The following is a 19138-nucleotide window of genomic DNA, read 5'->3' as shown; positions in this document are numbered from 1 at the left end:
TCTGTCGTTATCGGCTGATTGGTCTGCATGCTCGGGTGATGATTGATGTCGGAAACGACTATCGGGAGCAAGAATCAATGGTCGTTTCCGACATTTGGATGCACGATTTGCGGCCGATTACTGAGCGATTGCACAATTACGATGTCGTAATCGTGCAGCAATCGTACAATGTAGTCGGCTAGTGGATGGGCACCTTTAATGCCCCTTACATATAGGAGGAAGCAGCCTCTGATTCACGCCTCTCAGGAGGCTGCGTCCTGCTGATGGGGGATCTGTGCTGAAGACGATCTTTAGCAGTACCTTGTTGTACCTGTACATATAAAAGATAAATAAATCCTTAGCGTTGTGGGTTATCTACTTAAAATTTCATAAAATGTGATTTTATTTTATCCCTGGTGCACTAGTGTGGTTGGGCCCTTAAGTGGTAGGGTATGCTGGAGCTAGGCGCACTACATGCACCAACTCAGTACATATAAAATACATATATAGTGTGTAAGATGTGGTATAATACAGTTATAAATATATATCATACAGTAATACAGTACATAATGTGACATACAAAGTAATGCACACATAATATATCATACGAACCATGGATGTAGTATAACATATATCGTAAAGTACATATAATATAGATATTCGCTAAGGTTTGGTACAATACAGATAAATATATATATATATATCTACATATATATCTATATATAATCATACTGTACATAGTGTGACATACAAGGTAATTTACAAATTATTTAATATGTACCATGAATGTAGTATAACATGTTGCACAGTACATACAATATATATATATAATGTTACATACAAGGTAATAGACACATAATATATGATACGTACCATGTATGTAGTACAACATATATTGTATAGTACGTATAATATACATATATAGTAAGATATGGTACAATATATATATATATATATAATATACGGTATATATAAAATCATACAGTACATAATGTAACATGTACACAGTATAACATTACACATGCAGTACATAGACAATACATATATGGTGTACAAGATATGGTATAATATAGATATATACTATATACCACAGTGTTAATGTAACATAAATGTAATGTACACACATTATATGATATGTAGTATACCATACATTACATATAATATACATATAAGTTGTGTGAGATAGTGTAATATATATATATTTATACACCACACAGTGTATAATGTAACATACAAGGTAATGGCCAGCCGCCACATACATCATGTGTAGCATGTATATAAGTCTCTCATCTGTCACACACGCCCTTATTCCGACTGCCCTCATCCAACATGGCCGCCGAGTCTTCACTCCTGTTGTAATAGTAACGCGCAGGTTCAGAGCGGAGGATACGATTGGTAAAGACCCAAAGAACACGTGATATGTACTTATAGCTCACACTATCTGTCTTCAGTTTTCAGGGTCGGCGGCCATTTCCTATAAGACATTTCTAATAGGGTTTCTCAACAAGAAGACGACCCAAAGCAATAATGCAGCGCCATTTTCTTGTAGTCTTCTAAATATCCGTTCTTCGCAACACAGCAGCATACGACGCATCTGAGGAGACTGTAGTACATTGTTGTCATCTCACACTATTACTCGCTGCTTACATACTGTATAAGGCCGAGGTGATGTATTATATATCATATTATTATTATATAATGATATAGGGGGAGGGGACCGTACAGTGCTATATGAGGGGGAATAACACAGCTCCCAGCACACACTGATATGTGGTATTATTATTATATAGGGGAGAGGGGACAGTACAGTGATATATGAGGGGGAATAACACAGCTCCCAGCACACACTGATATGTGGTATTATTATATAGGGGAGAGGAGACCGTACAGTGATATATGAGGGGGAATAACACAGCTCCCAGCACACACTGATATGTGGTATTATTATTATATAGGGGGAGAGGGGACTGTACAGTGATATATGAGGGGGAATAACACAGCTCCCAGCACACACTGATATGTGGTATTATTATTATATAGGGGAGAGGGGACTGTACAGTGATATATGAGGGGGAATAACACAGCTCCCAGCACACACTGATATATGGTATTATTATTATATAGGGGGAGAGGGGACTGTACAGTGATATATGAGGGGGAATAACACAGCTCCCAGCACACACTGATATGTGGTATTATTATTATATAGGGGAGAGGGGACTGTACAGTGATATATGAGGGGGAATAACACAGCTCCCAGCACACACTGATATGTGGTATTATTATTATATAGGGGAGAGGGGACAGTACAGTGATATATGAGGGGGAATAACACAGCTCCCAGCACACACTGATATGTGGTATTATTATATAGGGGAGAGGGGACCGTACAGTGATATATGAGGGGGAATAACACAGCTCCCAGCACACACTGATATGTGGTATTATTATTATATAGGGGAGAGGGGACTGTACAGTGATATATGAGGGGGAATAACAGCTCCCAGCACACACTGATATGTGGTATTATTATTATTATTATTATTATATAGGGGAGAGGGGACTGTACAGTGATATATGAGGGGGAATAACACAGCTCCCAGCACACACTGATATGTGGTATTATTATTATTATTATTATTATTATATAGGGGAGAGGGGACTGTACAGTGATATATGAGGGGGAATAACACAGCTCCCAGCACACACTGATATGTGGTATTATTATTATATAGGGCAGAGGGGACCGTACAGTGATATATGAGGGGGAATAACACAGCTCCCAGCACACACTGATATGTGGTATTATTATTATATAGGGGAGAGGGGACTGTACAGTGATATATGAGGGGGAATAACACAGCTCCCAGCACACACTGATATGTGGTATTATTATTATATAGGGGAGAGGGGACAGTACAGTGATATATGAGGGGGAATAACACAGCTCCCAGCACACACTGATATGTGGTGGTATTATTATATAGGGGAGAGGGGACCGTACAGTGATATATGAGGGGGAATAACACAGCTCCCAGCACACACTGATATGTGGTATTATTATTATATAGGGGAGAGGGGACTGTACAGTGATATATGAGGGGGAATAACAGCTCCCAGCACACACTGATATGTGGTATTATTATTATTATTATTATTATTATTATTATTATTATATAGGGGAGAGGGGACTGTACAGTGATATATGAGGGGGAATAACACAGCTCCCAGCACACACTGATATGTGGTATTATTATTATTATTATTATTATTATTATTATTATTATTATATAGGGGAGAGGGGACTGTACAGTGATATATGAGGAAGAATAACAGCTCCCAGCACACACTGATATGTGGTATTATTATTATTATTATTATTATATAGGGGGAGAGGGGACTGTACAGTGATATATGAGGGGGAATAACACAGCTCCCAGCACACACTGATATGTGGTATTATTAATATATAGGGGAGAGAGGACTGTACAGTGATATATGAGGGGGAATAACACAGCTCCCAGCACACACTGATATGTGGTATTATTATATAGGAGAGAGGGGACTGTACAGTGTTATATGAGGGGGAATAACACAGCTCCCAGCACACACTGATATGTGGTATTATTATTATATAGGGGAGAGGACTGTACAGTGATATATGAGGGGGAATAACACAGCTCCCAGCACACACTGATATGTGGTATTATTATTATTATTATATAGGAGGAGAGGGGACTGTACAGTGATATATGAGGAAGAATAACAGCTCCCAGCACACACTGATATGTGGTAGTATTATTATTATTATTATATAGGGAGAGGGTACTGTACAGTGATATATGAGGGGGAATAACACAGCACCCAGCACACACTGATATGTGGTATTATTATTATATAGGGGGAGAGGGGACTGTACAGTGATATATGAGGGGGAATAACACAGCTCCCAGCACACACTGATATGTGGTATTATTATATAGGGGAGAGGGAACCGTACAGTGATATATGAGGGGGAATAACACAGCTCCCAGCACACACTGATATGTGGTATTATTATATAGGGGGAGAGGGGACCGTACAGTGATATATGAGGGGGAATAACACAGCTCCCAGCACACACTGATATGTGGTATTATTCTATAGGGGAGAGGGACCGTACAGTGATATATGAGGGGGAATAACACAGCTCCCAGCACACACTGATATGTGGTATTATTATTATATAGGGGAGAGGGGACTGTACAGTGATATTTGAGGGGGAATAACACAGCTCCCAGCACATACTGATATGTAGTATTATTATTATTATATAGGGGAGAGGGGACCGTAAAGTGATATATGAGGGGGGATAACACAGCTCCCAGCACACACTGATATGTGGTATTATTATTATATAGGGGAGAGGGGACAGTACAGTGATATATGAGGGGGAATAACACAGCTCCCAGCACACACTGATATGTGGTATTATTATTATATAGGGGAGAGGGGACTGTACAGTGATACATGAGGGGGAATAACACAGCTCCCAGCACACTGATATGTGGTATTATTATTATATAGGGGAGAGGGGACCGTACAGTGATATATGAGGAGGAATAACACAGCTCCCAGCACACACTGATATGTGGTATTATTATTATTATATAGGGAGAGGGTACTGTACAGTGATATATGAGGGGGAATAACACAGCACCCAGCACACACTGATATGTGGTATTAATATTATATAGGGGGAGAGGGGACCGTACAGTGATATATGAGGGGGAATAACACAGCTCCCAGCACACACTGATATGTGGTATTATTATATAGGTGAGAGGGAACCATACAGTGATATATGAGGGGGAATAACACAGCTCCCAGCACACACTGATATGTGGTATTATTATTATATAGGGGAGAGGGGACTGTACAGTGATATTTGAGGGGGAATAACACAGCTCCCAGCACACACTGATATGTAGTATTATTATTATATAGGGGAGAGGGGACCGTACAGTGATATATGACGGGGAATAACACAGCTCCCAGCACACACTGATATGTGGTATTATTATATAGGGGAGAGGGAACCGTACAGTGATATATGAGGGGGAATAACAGCTCCCAGCACACACTGATATGTGGTATTATTATTATATAGGGGAGAGGGGACTGTACAGTGATATTTGAGGGGGAATAACACAGCTCCCAGCACACACTGATATGTAGTATTATTATATAGGGGAGAGGGGACTGTACAGTGATATATGAGGGGGAATAACACAGCTCCCAGCACACACTGATATGTGGTGGTATTATTATTATATAGGGGGGAGGGGACCGTACAGTGATATATGAGGGGAATAACAGCTCCCAGCACACACTGATATGTGGTATTATTATTATATAGGGGGAAGGGACCGTACAGATATATGAGGGGGAATAACACAGCTCCCAGCACACACTGATATGTGGTATTATTATTTTAAGGGGGAGAGGGGACCGTAAGGTGATATATGAGGGGGAATAACACAGCTCCCAGCACACACAGATATGTGGTATTATTATATAGGGGGGGGGGGGACCGTACAGTGATATATGAGGGGGAGTAACATAGCTCCCGGTCCACACGGATGTGTGGTATTATTTATATAGGAGAGAGGGGACTGTATGGTGATATATGAGGAGGAATAACATAGCTCTCAGCACACACTATGTGGTATTATCTCTGCTGACTGGAGAGGTGACTGCTGGGAATGGGGCATTATACAGTAACACCAGGGGATGTGTCTGGGTGATGACTGGAGAGGTGACTGCTGGGAATGGGACATTATACAGCAACATCAGGGGATGTGTTTGGGTGATGACTGAATCATTGTGTGTCAGCTTACTATAAGGTAATTGAGAAAAAGTTTAAGCGCTTAATGACCTCTCACTCTCCTTCTCCAACGCGTTTCAGACCTCTCTGGGTCCTGGCTGTTGATCTCTCCCCACTGCACTGGGCTGTCTCAATCAGCTGTGGGGACTTCCATGCTGCTCACAAGTTTGTTTACATGAGAGGTCATGTGGAGCAGTTCCTATCCGTGCAAGCCCGCTCGACATTCCGCTGCCGCTGTCTCACAGCACAAGACCCGGGAGGAGAAGGCTTCCCGTGCAAGGGAGAAGATCGCCGCAACCAGCGACTGCCGTTATTTCAACATCGGGGCACGCAGAGAGTAATCTGGAAGGAGAAGGCACCCCCGTGCAAGGGGAGAAAATTGCCGCAACCACCGGACACTCTCAGGTAGTGTAAGGGACAGTATAGATAGGAACCTACACACTGACTGTCACTTGTAGAAGCGCTGGCAAGTTACCAGCAAGCCTCAAAATTCCACACTTTATCTCAAAAGAGTATAAACATATATATGTAATTTGTTTGTTTGTCCGCTCAGCCAATATTAAGCGCTTAAACTCTTTTCTCAATTACTTCATTATTTATTTAAGCAGCTAGTCAAGCGCAGACACTCCTTTTTTCTAGCTTACTATAAGGTGTCAGGATGTCACTGTCTATGTCTCCATGCAGGAGGGGGAGTATATAGAGGAGCACAGGGGTCTGTACAAGGACGTGATGATGGAGAATCACCGGCCCCTCACATTACTAGGTAAGAGGAGACTAATTTATTGAACAGGGGAAAGCAGGTATGGGGGCGCCCTGTATACACACATCACCTGACAATCACATATATACAATGTACTCAGTCACTGTGTGTCTCCTACAGATGGACCCAGTAACAGACATTCCCCAGAGAGATGTCCCCATCCTCTTTATTCACAGGATTGTACAGAGGAGAATCATAGGACCCCACAGGAGCATCAGGTAGGTGGGCTTGCAGGCAAAGATTCTGAGGATTTAAGCGTCTGCAGAGAATCTAATCACATAACAATTAGTTTTAGCTGAACCGCTTATAATTCTTTCTGGCAGCTTAAATGTCATCTCCAGTCTGTGCCTATTAATGTGTTTTTCTTTTGTTGGTTGTTTAGGATGAAGATGTAACTGATAATAAGGCAGAAGATACAGAGAGAGAAGAAGAGACATACTTGACTGATATTAAAATAGAAGATATAAAGGAAGAAGAGACATATGTGACTGATATGAAGGCAGAAATAGAGGGAGCAGAAGAGACGTATGTGACTGATATGAAGGCACAAGATATAGATGGAGAAGAAGAGACGTATGTGACTGATATAAAGGCAGAAGATACAGAGGGAGAAGAAAAGACGTATGTGACTGAAATGATGGAAGAAGATATAGAGGGAGTAGAAGAGACTTTTGTGACTGATATAAAAGCAGAAGATACAGAGGGAGAAGAAAATATGTATGTGACTAATATGAAGGTAGAAGATATAGCGGGAGAGGAAGAGACGTATGTGAAGGGTGATGAGCAGTGTAAGGAGGAGGAAATCCCTACAGATATCAGCACAGGTGAGGACTAAGCACTTATTATAGAAAATAGCCACATAGTTAACTTGCTCAGTCACTACTGCAATCTCTTATTCCCCACCCTCCTCTTTCAGTACAGACTTATGAGAGAAATATATTTGCTCAGTGTAAGAGTCAGGAACCATCAGCCCCTATTATACTCCTGCTCTCCCCCTCACATCATGTCACTGTGTGTTACCAGCCCAGAGATCTGACCAGTCTCCTCCCCACACTCTCTGGTGTATCTCGTACATCGGGAGCCATGAGTCCCTATTATTCTCCTGCTCTCCCCCTCACATCATGTCACTGTGTGTTACCAGCCCAGAGATCTGACCAGTCTCCTCCCCACACTCTCTGGTGTATCTCATACATCGGGAGCCATCAGCCCCTATTATACTCTTGCTCTCCCCCTCACATCATGTCACTGTGTGTTACCAGCCCAGAGATCTGACCAGTCTCCTCCCCACACTCTCTGGTGTATCTCATACATCAGGAGCCATCAACCCCTATTATACGCCTGCTCTCCCCCTCACATCATGTCACTGTGTGGTACCTCAGTACAAAGGAGGTCACCATAGTGATTCCATCAGTAATGGTAATATTATATCTTACAAATAGTTTTGTTAATGATGATTTATTCTCTCATTTGTATATGAGAGAAGCTGTGTACTAACCCTACAATTACCTATTATATTACATGTAAACTGTGTTATGGGTGTGTGATGTGACGTGAAGGTCACAGGGTGTGTGAGATAGTACGTCTGTCCTGACACTATCACTCGGGCTGTCCTTAGGGCACATGGAAGTTGTATGGAGGAAAACACACACTAGCCATTGGTGATATTAATGATGTTTCCATTTATAGTCTTTTTTTTATCATGTAATTATTGTGTTATTTTTTTCTGTCATTTATTTCTTGAATAATAGATTATTTAATGTCAAATTTGCATACGTTTCCCATTTACATATTTATTATTCTTTTAATTTCATATTTATGTTTTTATGGTAAATGTAATGAATATATTTGTAAATATAATAATAAAAAGGATGTAGTTAAAATACCGATGCACGGCATCACGGCTGAAGAAATCCCAGCGTCGGAATGCCACTACCCGGCTAGAAGACTAGCGCGGGAATACCGAGAGGTGACATTTTGACGCCGGAATCTTGACAGGATGCTGAACGTAAGTATAGCGGGGCTGGTTAGGACTTAGCCGTGAGGGTAGGGGGAGTTAGGGTTAGGTACCCCCGGCGGTGGTTTAGGGTTTGGCACAACTGGGGGGGGGGTTAGAAGGGTGGGGAGGGTTAGGTTTAGGCACCAGCGGGGACGGTAAGGATGGGGAGGGGGGAGGGTTAGTGTTATGAAGTAGAAACAGAGGGTTAAGGTTAGGGGGAGAAGGGGGGAGACTAAGTATAATTACCGGACCCTTGTCTGGATCCTGAGCATTGGGATGCCGCTGTCGGTATATTGACCGCAGGCATCCCGACTGCCAGAATTTCATACCCATTCCTAATAAATTGTATAAATATGTAAATAAAAAATGTTTGGAATTAATTTTATAAGCTACATAGTTTGTAAATAATTTGCATCACTATATTCATAATTATATAGTGTACACACATATACTGTATATATAATTTTTAAAATTACTACTGTACCTTTTTTTTAGGTCTGTTCTAGATATGTGCACTATGTAATACTGCAGTGAAGTGCTATATAATAACAGTCCCAATAATAGGATTGTTAGACACCCTTTCATCTGTCAATCACCATAGCTCCTTCAGCAATAGGCTCACAAACGGTTCCCTACAATTGGCTAACCCCTAAACCAATCAATACATTCTCTATAATGATTGGAGGTATCTGCTAATACAAGCCGCTCAGGATTGAACGTCCTAGTGAACGATCCTCTGGCAAAACGCACATCTTCTATTGCTTTGTTAATAAGATACCGTATCTGCTTCGTCATCTGAGACCAAAGCTGGTTACACACTTGCAGATGAGATAAACGCTCCGACCCGACAGAGCGATTATACGATCGGTCTGCAGCTATTTTTAGCTCAGTGCGAGCTTCCTTCAATGGGATCGGGAGGTCGGGGATCAAAATTTTTAAGCAGGACATAAAATAAAATCCTGACCTCCCATTGCCAAACGTTGCTGGAGCATTTAAAGCCGTTTATCGCGCTCCTGTAACACTACTGCATTCACGCTTTGCCCAAATATTGTACAGTGTGTACCAAGCTTTATTTTTGCATGTTCAGCTTCAGACAGTAGACTTTCAAACAATAATTTATTAATCTGTGACCTCGCCCATTCTATTGCACAATCTATTGAATATGAACATTTGGACTCAGTAAATTTAAAGCTGGCCATACACTAGACCAGATTTTCATTCCAACCATACAACTAGTTGGTTGGTTGGAATGATAATCTTGTAATGTTTGGGAGCGAATGACAATCTACCATTTGCTCCCAAACCCTGGAAAATGGACAAAAACTGCTGTTTGAACAATTTTTTTAAATCAAACATTTAACCAACTTGTCTGAACGACCATTTTAGGCTGTGTTCCTGCGTTTGGGTGCAAATTGTTGATTTTCTTCTTCAGAGTCCATAGGGGGTCCACAGGGATTACCATGGGGTGTAGTTGGTTGGAGTGAGGCGTGCACCAAACAGTTAAAGCTTTAACTCCCAGGATGCACTGGTCCTACTCCACATATACAACAGCCACAGGCAGCCAGTTTTTTTGTTTAGTGTTGGCAGAAGCAGTCGCACCTTTGAGAACAGTGGGGCTGTTAGATAGTCAAAAGCTTTTATTTTATGTTTTAAAGTTTTTACTTTGTTTCTGAGCAAGTCACGTTGAGTGTCCTAATGGACGCCTTCATGACTGCTCCTACTACCCCTGCCGTTGCCGCATCACCGGTGAGCGGTCCGGTGATGACGGCGGGCACCAGTGGAGCTTGGCTAGCGCTTCCCTGGGAGACCCTGGACTGCAGCTGGATAATGGGGTTGCCAAGTAAGGTGATTCCACGTTTGCGGGAAATCGTGTCTGAATGCAGTCCTCACCTCCGGCTGTGGAGACCAGCCGGAGGCCGCTGTTGTGGGGCAACTGGTGTGTCCGCTCCCCCACTACACCACCAGGACAGTAAAATCTGGCGTCTAGGGTCTCTGTTAAGCCAGTAGACCCTGGGGTTAATACAGCAGTGGGGAAGTAAGCTCTCCCCTGACAGCCCCTCCTTCAGCTCGGAGTGTGATTTCTCAGGTGAGTCTTCCCGCATCTGAACTGCTCCTCCTACACCTTCCTCCCTAATGAGACGCTCAGGTGCCTTTAATCAGGGCTTTTCTGAAGCTGTAGATCTCAGGAGATCAGGTCTTATCTCCCTGTATACCTCTCCCTGGAGCCAGGTTATACAGCACTCAAATCCTACCACAAAATGTGGTTAAGGCTAAGTTCCCTCAATCAGTGCAGCTCACTGAGCTTATGGGGGAGGCATGGAATATTCTTAACAAACGGTTCCAGATTCCAAGTAGACTAGCGTCTTTTTACCCTCTCCCACCAACTGAGTGTACTAAATGGGAAGTCCCTCCTATGGTGGATTCTCATGTGGCACGTTTAGTTAAGAGCTCCACGTTGTCTATACCATCCGCATTCTCCCTTAACCACTTGCCTGGCATGGTCAGATACGACCATACCAGACTGGGCTTTACCTGACATGGTTGTATCTGATAAGACCAGTCAGGAATGCCCACTGGGCGGCTGCGGGAAGCTGATCTTCCCACAGCCGCCTATATCAGAGGGACCTGCTGGTCCCTTTGCATCACTGAATTCTTCTGTGAGTCCTGATCACTGTAGCTAGCAGTGATCGGGCAGCCGACATTACCCCCCCCTCCCGTCGCGGCTGCCCTGCTGTGTCCCCGGTCTGGGCAGCCGGTCGGACCCCCCACTCCCTTGTCCCCGACGTGGCTTTCACTTATAGAAGCAGCAGTTGCGACTTGTTAGCCACGGCTGCTGCTCTCTTTGCGGGAAGCCGACGGCTCTCCCACCCCTTTCACCGGCGCTGGCTGCCGGTGACATTAGAACAACAGGAGCAGCAGCTGCGGCTCCTGTCAGCTGCGGCTGCTGCTCTGTCCCCGGGGAGCCGGCAGCTCGCTCGCCTCTACCTTTAGTGGCGCGGTTGCTGCTCTGTCCCCGTGGAGCCGGCAGCTCGCCCGCCTCTACCTTCAGCGGCGCGGTTGCTGTTCTGACCCAGGGGAGCCGGCAGCTCGCTCGCCTCTACCTTCAGCAGCGCGGTTGCTGTTCTGATCCCGGGGAGCTGGCAGCTCGCCCGCCTCTACCTACAGCGGCGTGGTTGCTGTTCTGACCCCGGGGAGCCGGCAGCTCGCCCACCTTTAACTTCAGCAGTGCGGCTGCCTGTAGAAAAGCTACAGAAGCAGCAGCCACGGCATCGTCGGCGGCTACTGCTCTGACCCAATCACGAGCATCCGGCAGCAGCCCACTGCCTCCTCACCCGGCCAGGCGGATCCCTAGTGCCCCGTCCCCTCCTTCTGGCTTCAACTCCGCCCCTGATCCGATCACTGCTGGACACAGTAATCGGGCATTGTAAATGCATAAAAAGCACACCATTTATAATATATATATATATATATATATATATGTGTGTGTATGTGTGATAGATATATATATATATATATATATATAGTGGGGCAAAAAAGTATTTGGACAGCCGCCGATTGTGCAAGTTGTTGCACTTTAAAAGATGAGAGAGGTCTGTAATTTCCATCATAGGTACACTTTAACTGTGAGAGACAGAATCAGAACAAAAAATTCCGGAAATCACATTGTATGATTTTTAAACAATTTATTTTATATTCTTGCGGAAAATAAATATTTGGACACCTACCAACCAGCAAGAATTCTGGCTTTCACAGACCTGTTACTTATTCTTTAGGAAGCTCACCTATCCTCCACTCGTTACCTGTATTAATGGCACCTGTTTGAACTGGTTAACTGTATAAAAGACACCTGTTCACACCCTCAAACAGTCAGACTGCAACTCCCTCCACCATGGCCAAGACCAGAGAGCTGTCTAAGGACACCAGGGACAAAATTGTAGACCTGCACAAGGCTGGGATGAGCTACTCGACAATAGGCAAGCAGCTTGGTGAGAAGAGATCAACTGTTGGCACAATTATTAAAAAATGGAAGAAATGCAAGATCACTGACAATCTCCCTCGATCAGGGGCTCCATGCAAGATATCACCTCGTGGGGTATCAATGATCTTGAGTATGGTGAGGGATCAGCCCAGAACTACATGGGGGGACCTGGTCAATGACCTCAAGAGAGCTGCGACCACAGTCACAAAGGTTACCATTAGTAACACACTACGTCGTCATGGATTCAAATCCTGCAGTGCCCGAAGGGTCCCCCTGCTTAAGCCAGCACGTGTCCAGGCCCGTCTAAAGTTTGCCCGTGACCATCTGGATGATCCAGAGGAGGATTGGGAGAATGTTGTGGTCAGATGAGACCAAAATAGAACTTTTTTGTTATAAACTCCACATGCCGTGTTTGGAGGGAGAAGAATGATGAGTGGCATCCCAAAAACACCATACCCACTGTGAAGCATGGGGGTGGAAACATCATGCTTTGGGGATGCTTTTCTGCAAAGGGGACAGGACGACTGATCCGTATTACGGAGAGGATGAATGGGGCCATGTATCGTGACACTTTGGGGAAAAACCTCCTTCCCTCAGCATTGAAGATGCAATGTGGCTGGGTCTTCCAGCATGACAATGACCCCAAACACACCGCCCGGGCAACTAAGGAGTGGCTCCGTAAGAAGCATTTCAAGGTCCTGGATTGGCCTAACCAGTCTCCAGACCTCAACCCAATAGAAAATCTGTGGAGGGAGTTGAAAGTCCGTGTTGCCTTGCGACAGCCCGAAAACATGACACGTCTAGAGAAGATCTGCATTGAAGAGTGGGCCAAAATACCTGCTGCAGTGTGTGCAAACCTGGTCAAGAACTACAGGAAACGTTTGACCTCTGTAATTGCCAACCGAGCTTTCTTTACAAAGTATTGTAAAGCAGTGAGATGGGACTTCAATCTTGCATCTTTATCCTCCAATCTCCCTCCTCCCGAGGGTTCTCAGAAAGTTAAAGCAAGAGGGCGGCACGGGATACTGGGATAGGTATTTTGGGGTGCTCTATGGATGAGACATGTTTTGTTTTTAGGATTTCAGGAGGCTGCAGCAGCTGTATTATGTATTCTGCGCTTTACAAACCCCAAAATATACTAGTATCCATTTACATGTACCCCCAATTTAACTACAGCAATTATTTTTCATAAAGACATTGCTTAATATCATTTTTCCACACATGCATATAACAGCCCTTTGACTCAAAATAAGATCCCTAATTACTTTTATTATCTATATTGATTCTCCAGGTGAGTTAGGCTTTATTGGGGGTACAGACTGATTTCCCCCCCAAAAAACTGTCCTTTTCGCCAGTTCCGCTATTCGCTGCATTTGCCTATATGCTTTTTCGCCTGTTTTACAATTGAATAAGGCGAAAAGTGGGTGCGCGCATTGAGTAAGGAGGCGAAAACTTTGCCTCAAAACATGTGAATGAGGCGTAAACATTGTGCTTTTCGCCGATCTCAGCTTTTCGCGACTAATTGCATCTGGCCCTATGGCTGATACATTCCATAACCCTCTCCCCACCCTAACCCTAACCTTCCCTTGGGGTGCCTAACCACTAACCTACCTGGGAGGTGCCTAACCCTAACCTCCCCCTGGTGGTGCCAAACCCCCCTTTTCCGCACCCTAAACCTAACCCTCCCCGGGAGTGCCTAACCCTAACCTCTCCCCGATGGTGCCTAAGCCTTGCTGTTTGTAGCCTAACCTTAACCTCCCCCCTCCCTAAGCCTAAGTCCCCCCGGGGCGCCTAAACCTAACCTCCCCCCTCCCCGCGGCTAACAGGTACTCGGCCCCTCTGTACTTACGTTCGGGATGCTGGCTCTCTGTATTTCGGCATCTCCAGCTGATCGGGATTTCGGTAGTCGCCATTTGACCGTTTCCCATGTCAACCAGTTTTAATCATAGATAACAAATATAATGTATAACCACACGTGTCGATGCTCTGGGTTATACATACAACAGTAAGAAATAAGACCACTGAATGTCAGACATTAAACCCTTGAGATAAAAAAAAACTTGACTGGAGAATTATCAATAGAGCTGACAATCCAAAAACTTCACAAATATATATAAAAAGGTTACGCATAGAATTGGCTGGAATACCTCCCTCTTTAAATCATTTGGTGTCAAGTAACCAAGATCTTCACTTGTTTATTACACAAATCCACAGCTTAAAATGATAGTTATTGGTTTATAAATTGCTCTTTGAAACCGCATAAATTACCCATTTGATGGCAATTTGCAACTCTCACCATAGACTTTAATTGAAAATTAAACATATCTATTTCATTTCCAGCAGATGGGTGTAACCGATGGAATGTTTCAGAGAATCATCTCATTTTTTCTACAACTTCTGAAATAGAAAATGACATTGTCCGAGATTCTCCAGGAAAAACCTCCATTGCCCCAATTATACATCCAGTACCTCACAGTGCAGATGCATTATCTAATCCGTCTGATAGGGTGGAATATTCTGATAAATCTTATAATGGTACACGTATTACATCTCTTACAGTAGATAAAATATGTCCCTTTTCTGTAGAGAACACAAAGTGTATTACCCATCAGCCAGCTAAGGCAGGTGAGAGGCCATTTACATGTTCTGAGTGTGGGAAATGTTTTACACGGAAATCAAATCTTGTTACACATCAGAGACGTCACACAGGGGAGAAGCCATATCCATGTTCTGAGTGTGGGAAATGTTTTTCACAGAAATCGCATCTTGTTACACATCAGAGACGTCACACAGGGGAGAAGCCATTTCCATGTTCTGAGTGTGGGAAATGTTTTACACACAAACCACGACTTGTTATACATCAGAGATGTCACACAGGTGAGAAACCATTTACATGCTCTGAGTGTGGGAAACGGTTTACACACAAATCAAATCTTGTTATACATCAGAAAAGTCACACAGGTGAGAGGCCGTTTCCATGCTCTGAGTGTGGGAAATGTTTTGGGTGCAAGTCAGATTTGCTTATGCATCAAAAAAGTCACACAGGGAAGAAACCGTTTTCGTGCTCTGACTGTGAGAAATTGTTTACCCGGAAATATAATCTTATTGCACATCAGAGAAGTCACACAGGTGAGAAGCCATTTCCATGCTCTGAGTGTGGGAAATGTTTTACACACAAATCAAATCTTGTTACACATCAGAGAAGTCACACAGGTGAGAAACCATTTCCATGTTCTGAGTGTGGGAAATGTTTTACACAGACATCAGCTCTTGTTTCACATCAGAGAAGTCACACAGGTGAGAAGCCAATTCCATGCTCTGAGTGTGGGAAATGTTTTGGATGCAAATCAGATTTTCTTATGCATCAAAAAAGTCACACAGGGAAGAAACTGTTTTCATGCTCTGACTGTGGGAAATTGTTTACACGGAAATATAATCTTATTGCACATCAGCGAAGTCACACCGGTGAGAAGCCATTTCCGTGTCCTGAGTGCGGGAAATGTTTTACAAAGAAATCAGCTCTTGTTACACATCAGATAACACACAGGTGAGAAACCATTTAATGTTATGTGTGAACAGGCATCACTCTCAACAATAATAAGACTGCATTGTTATATAGCATTCTAGTAAATAATCCCGACCATATGGTTTGGATATAATGGGAAACTGAGACAATATTACATTGTTCATATTTTCTAATCAACCCCAACAGTGCTAAGGAAGAGTGGGACTTGTCCTCAACATATACATCAAAAGTAGTGAGGATGATACCCAATTGTCCTCAGCACGGCAGGAGATTAAAGTGTGGAGGAAATTTACCTTAATGCTGATGGTGCCAATGGAGAAGGCACGACATGATTACATCATTAACATATTACTAGGGGCATATCTATAATGGAAGCAGGGCACATGGGACCCTGGGTCCAGGGGGGCCCACATCGCACACCCTTCACTCATATTTTTAATACTTACCTCTTCACCTCCGGAGTGCCACGTCGGCGCCGGTAGCAGCGCTGTTAAAATGGCCACCGCAGCCATATTCCCGGTGAACCTGTGCATGTGGTGTAGACTCCGGGCACACTCTAGTGCCCAGAGCCTACAGGTGCTGCGCTCGCCGCTGTGGGCAGCAGGCCTACAGAGAGGAGGCGGCCCCGGACAGAGACTGCACACGGGCCCCCTCCTCTCTAGAAACGCCCCTGCATAATACCCAATGACCGCATCAAGCCTCGCCAAAATATTGGTAATGGCTGGAGGGCCTTAGAAGTGCCTGATCTCCCTCATCCTAGGACCTAAAAAGCTTGGGCAACCTCATGGAGTGCCCTTTTCAAATTATGTGTTCTCTTTAGCAGTCTGATCAGTGTGTTCTCCAAGCAAAAGGCATCTTGTCCTGACTGTAATAAAGCCATGGACACAATGGGGTTGGGGACATGAAATGTGCTTATTCTTCCCCCATCCTGGCACACGCTACTAATCTGGTTAATTCAACACCTTGTTAATATGTCTCCTTAGTAGCTATTGTCTGGTGATCACTATATAGTGTTCATTCCAGCACCCTGCACCTGTTAAAACTCTTGCAGTTCCTCTTTCCTGCCTGGGGTGTTGCTCTCTGCTCTGTTGCTTCTAGCACACAAACTGCTTAATCTCAGCAGTTTATTGCATCAGCTGAGTGTGCTAGAAGCACCGGGAGTAGAGACCGACACCCCGGACAGGAAAGAGTAACTACACGGGTTGTGACAGGCGCAGGGTGCTAGAAGGAAGCCTACTATATACTACAGAAAGCATGAAGAATTCAAGAGATGGGAGAATTCTAATGCTAATATCTTCCCCATCCCGACCAATAAACACATAGGGCCCTCATTTCATGTTAGATTGCTTGATGTTAGATTGTCTACTTTTCAAGATGGTGTGTCTTGTTAGACTACGTTATTATTACATATTTTATGCATTTGATTCAAGCTAATAAAAAAATATAATTTTCTGCCTCGTGACCTGAGAGGAGGAAAAAAGGAGGATGGGTGAGAGTTTGGTAAGGAGAAAGGGTGAAGATCTGGTGAACAGAGAGGTGGAAGATGGATGGTGTGATTGGTGTAGGTGAAAGGGCAAGGGTCTGGTGAGCAGAGGAGGAAGGGTGGGGGTCTGGTGAGTAGAGAGAAGGAAGCTTGACAGTATGATTGGGGTAGCTGGATGGGTGATGGTCTGGAGCAGAGGTAGAAGCTTGATGGTATGATTGGTGTAGGTGGAAGGGTGGTCTGGTGAGCAGAGGGGTGGAAGGGTGGGGGTCTGGTGAGTAGAGAGAAGGAAGCTTGACAGTATGATGGGTAGCTGGATAGGTGAGGGTCTGGTGAGCAGACATGGAAGCTTGATGGTATGATTGGTGTAGGTGGAAGGGTGATGGTCTGGTGAGCAGTGAGGTGGAAGCTTGATGGTATGATTGGGGTAGGTGGAAGAATAAGGGTCTGATGAGCAGAGAGGTGAAAGCCTAAGGCTGGGTACACACCTAAAGATTATCTGTCCAACCATCCAACTAGTTGATTGGTTGGAATGAAAATCTGGTAAGGTATGGGAGTAACTGATGATCAGCAATTTGCTCCTAAATGCCAGAAAACAGATGAAAATGGCGTCAGACAAGTTTGTTAAATGTTTGATCTAAACAATTTGTTCAAACAACACTTTTTGTCCATTTTCCGGCGTTGGGAGCAAATTGCTGATTGTCATTTGCTTTCATACCTTACCAGATTTTCATTCCAACCAACTAGTTGGATGGTTGGACAGAAAATCTTTACGTGTGTACCCAGCTTAAATGTCTGGTGGAGAGGAGGAGGGTTTAGGTTAGGGGATAATATAAAGAGTTGGGTTCAGGAAAGTAGAGGAGGAATGGTGGAGGTATTGTGAATGGAGAAGATTTAATAAGTTTTAAATAGATGTTAACTGTATTGACTCACATGTCTGTTTTTACTTTGCTTGTCATGCCGTGTGTATTTATATTAATAAAAATGTTTTACTTGTCTATGTGTACACTTTCTATATTGCTTTCTTTGTCACGGCTTTACAACCTTTCCTTATTATAATGTCTTCTTATTTTCCTACTTGGCCTGCAGTGCCTTGTTTTCCTCGTGTATCCTATATGTGGTATTTGGGATACGGTCATAATCCCGACAGCGGGGACCTCAACGTTCAGAATGCTGACACCGGAATCCTGACACTTGTTAGAATACCGGTGCCGGAATCCCGAAGGTACGTCCTGGGGTTAGGGGGAGGGTTAGGTTTAGGCTGAGGGTAGGGAGGATTAGGGTAGGGAGAACAGGAGGGTTAGGATACCAACCGACAGGTGTCTGTATCCTAACATCTGGATTATAACCGCCGGGATCCTGTACCCAACCCGTAGCACTCATACCCATATGTAGCATTCCCATACTCAGTACGATCTTTTGTGGGGTGAGATTACTAGAAGGCCCAGTACAGCATTACAAGAATCCTCAGTGCCCAGGTGTGTGTAATGACATCACTGCCAATGTGGGCGCACTGGCACCAGGACCTGCACAATAACATTATATAGAG

The 19138-nt window shown here is 44.0% G+C and overlaps 1 protein-coding gene across 1 annotated transcript; it reads left to right on the top strand.

The window, feature by feature from the left end:
• The first annotated feature begins 6170 nt into the window (after window positions 1–6170).
• LOC148474872 (uncharacterized) lies at window positions 6171–18550 on the top strand. The gene is made up of 5 exons (XM_088458066.1): window positions 6171–6250; window positions 6530–6608; window positions 6726–6823; window positions 6988–7429; window positions 14924–18550. Exons 2-5 carry the CDS (start codon window positions 6575–6577, stop codon window positions 16129–16131), a joined length of 1782 nt encoding a protein of 593 aa, XP_088314192.1. The 5' UTR covers window positions 6171–6250; window positions 6530–6574; the 3' UTR covers window positions 16132–18550.
• The last annotated feature ends 588 nt before the right edge of the window (window positions 18551–19138 follow it).

Source organism: Taudactylus pleione, unplaced genomic scaffold, assembly GCF_031769625.1.
Source record: "Taudactylus pleione unplaced genomic scaffold, aTauple2 ptg000804l, whole genome shotgun sequence".
Classification (NCBI taxonomy): domain Eukaryota; kingdom Metazoa; phylum Chordata; class Amphibia; order Anura; family Myobatrachidae; genus Taudactylus; species Taudactylus pleione.
The sequence above is the reverse complement of the archived record's forward strand: the minus strand, read 5'-3'. Positions and strand labels throughout refer to the sequence as shown.

Coding starts and splice junctions, on each gene's coding strand:
- LOC148474872 (XM_088458066.1), top strand. CDS start 6,575: ATGATGGAGAATCACCGGCCCCTCACATTACTAG. Junction 6,824..6,987: donor GGACCCCACAGGAGCATCAG/GTAGGTGGGCTT, acceptor TTGGTTGTTTAG/GATGAAGATGTAACTGATAA. Junction 7,430..14,923: donor CCCTACAGATATCAGCACAG/GTGAGGACTAAG, acceptor CATTTCCAGCAG/ATGGGTGTAACCGATGGAAT.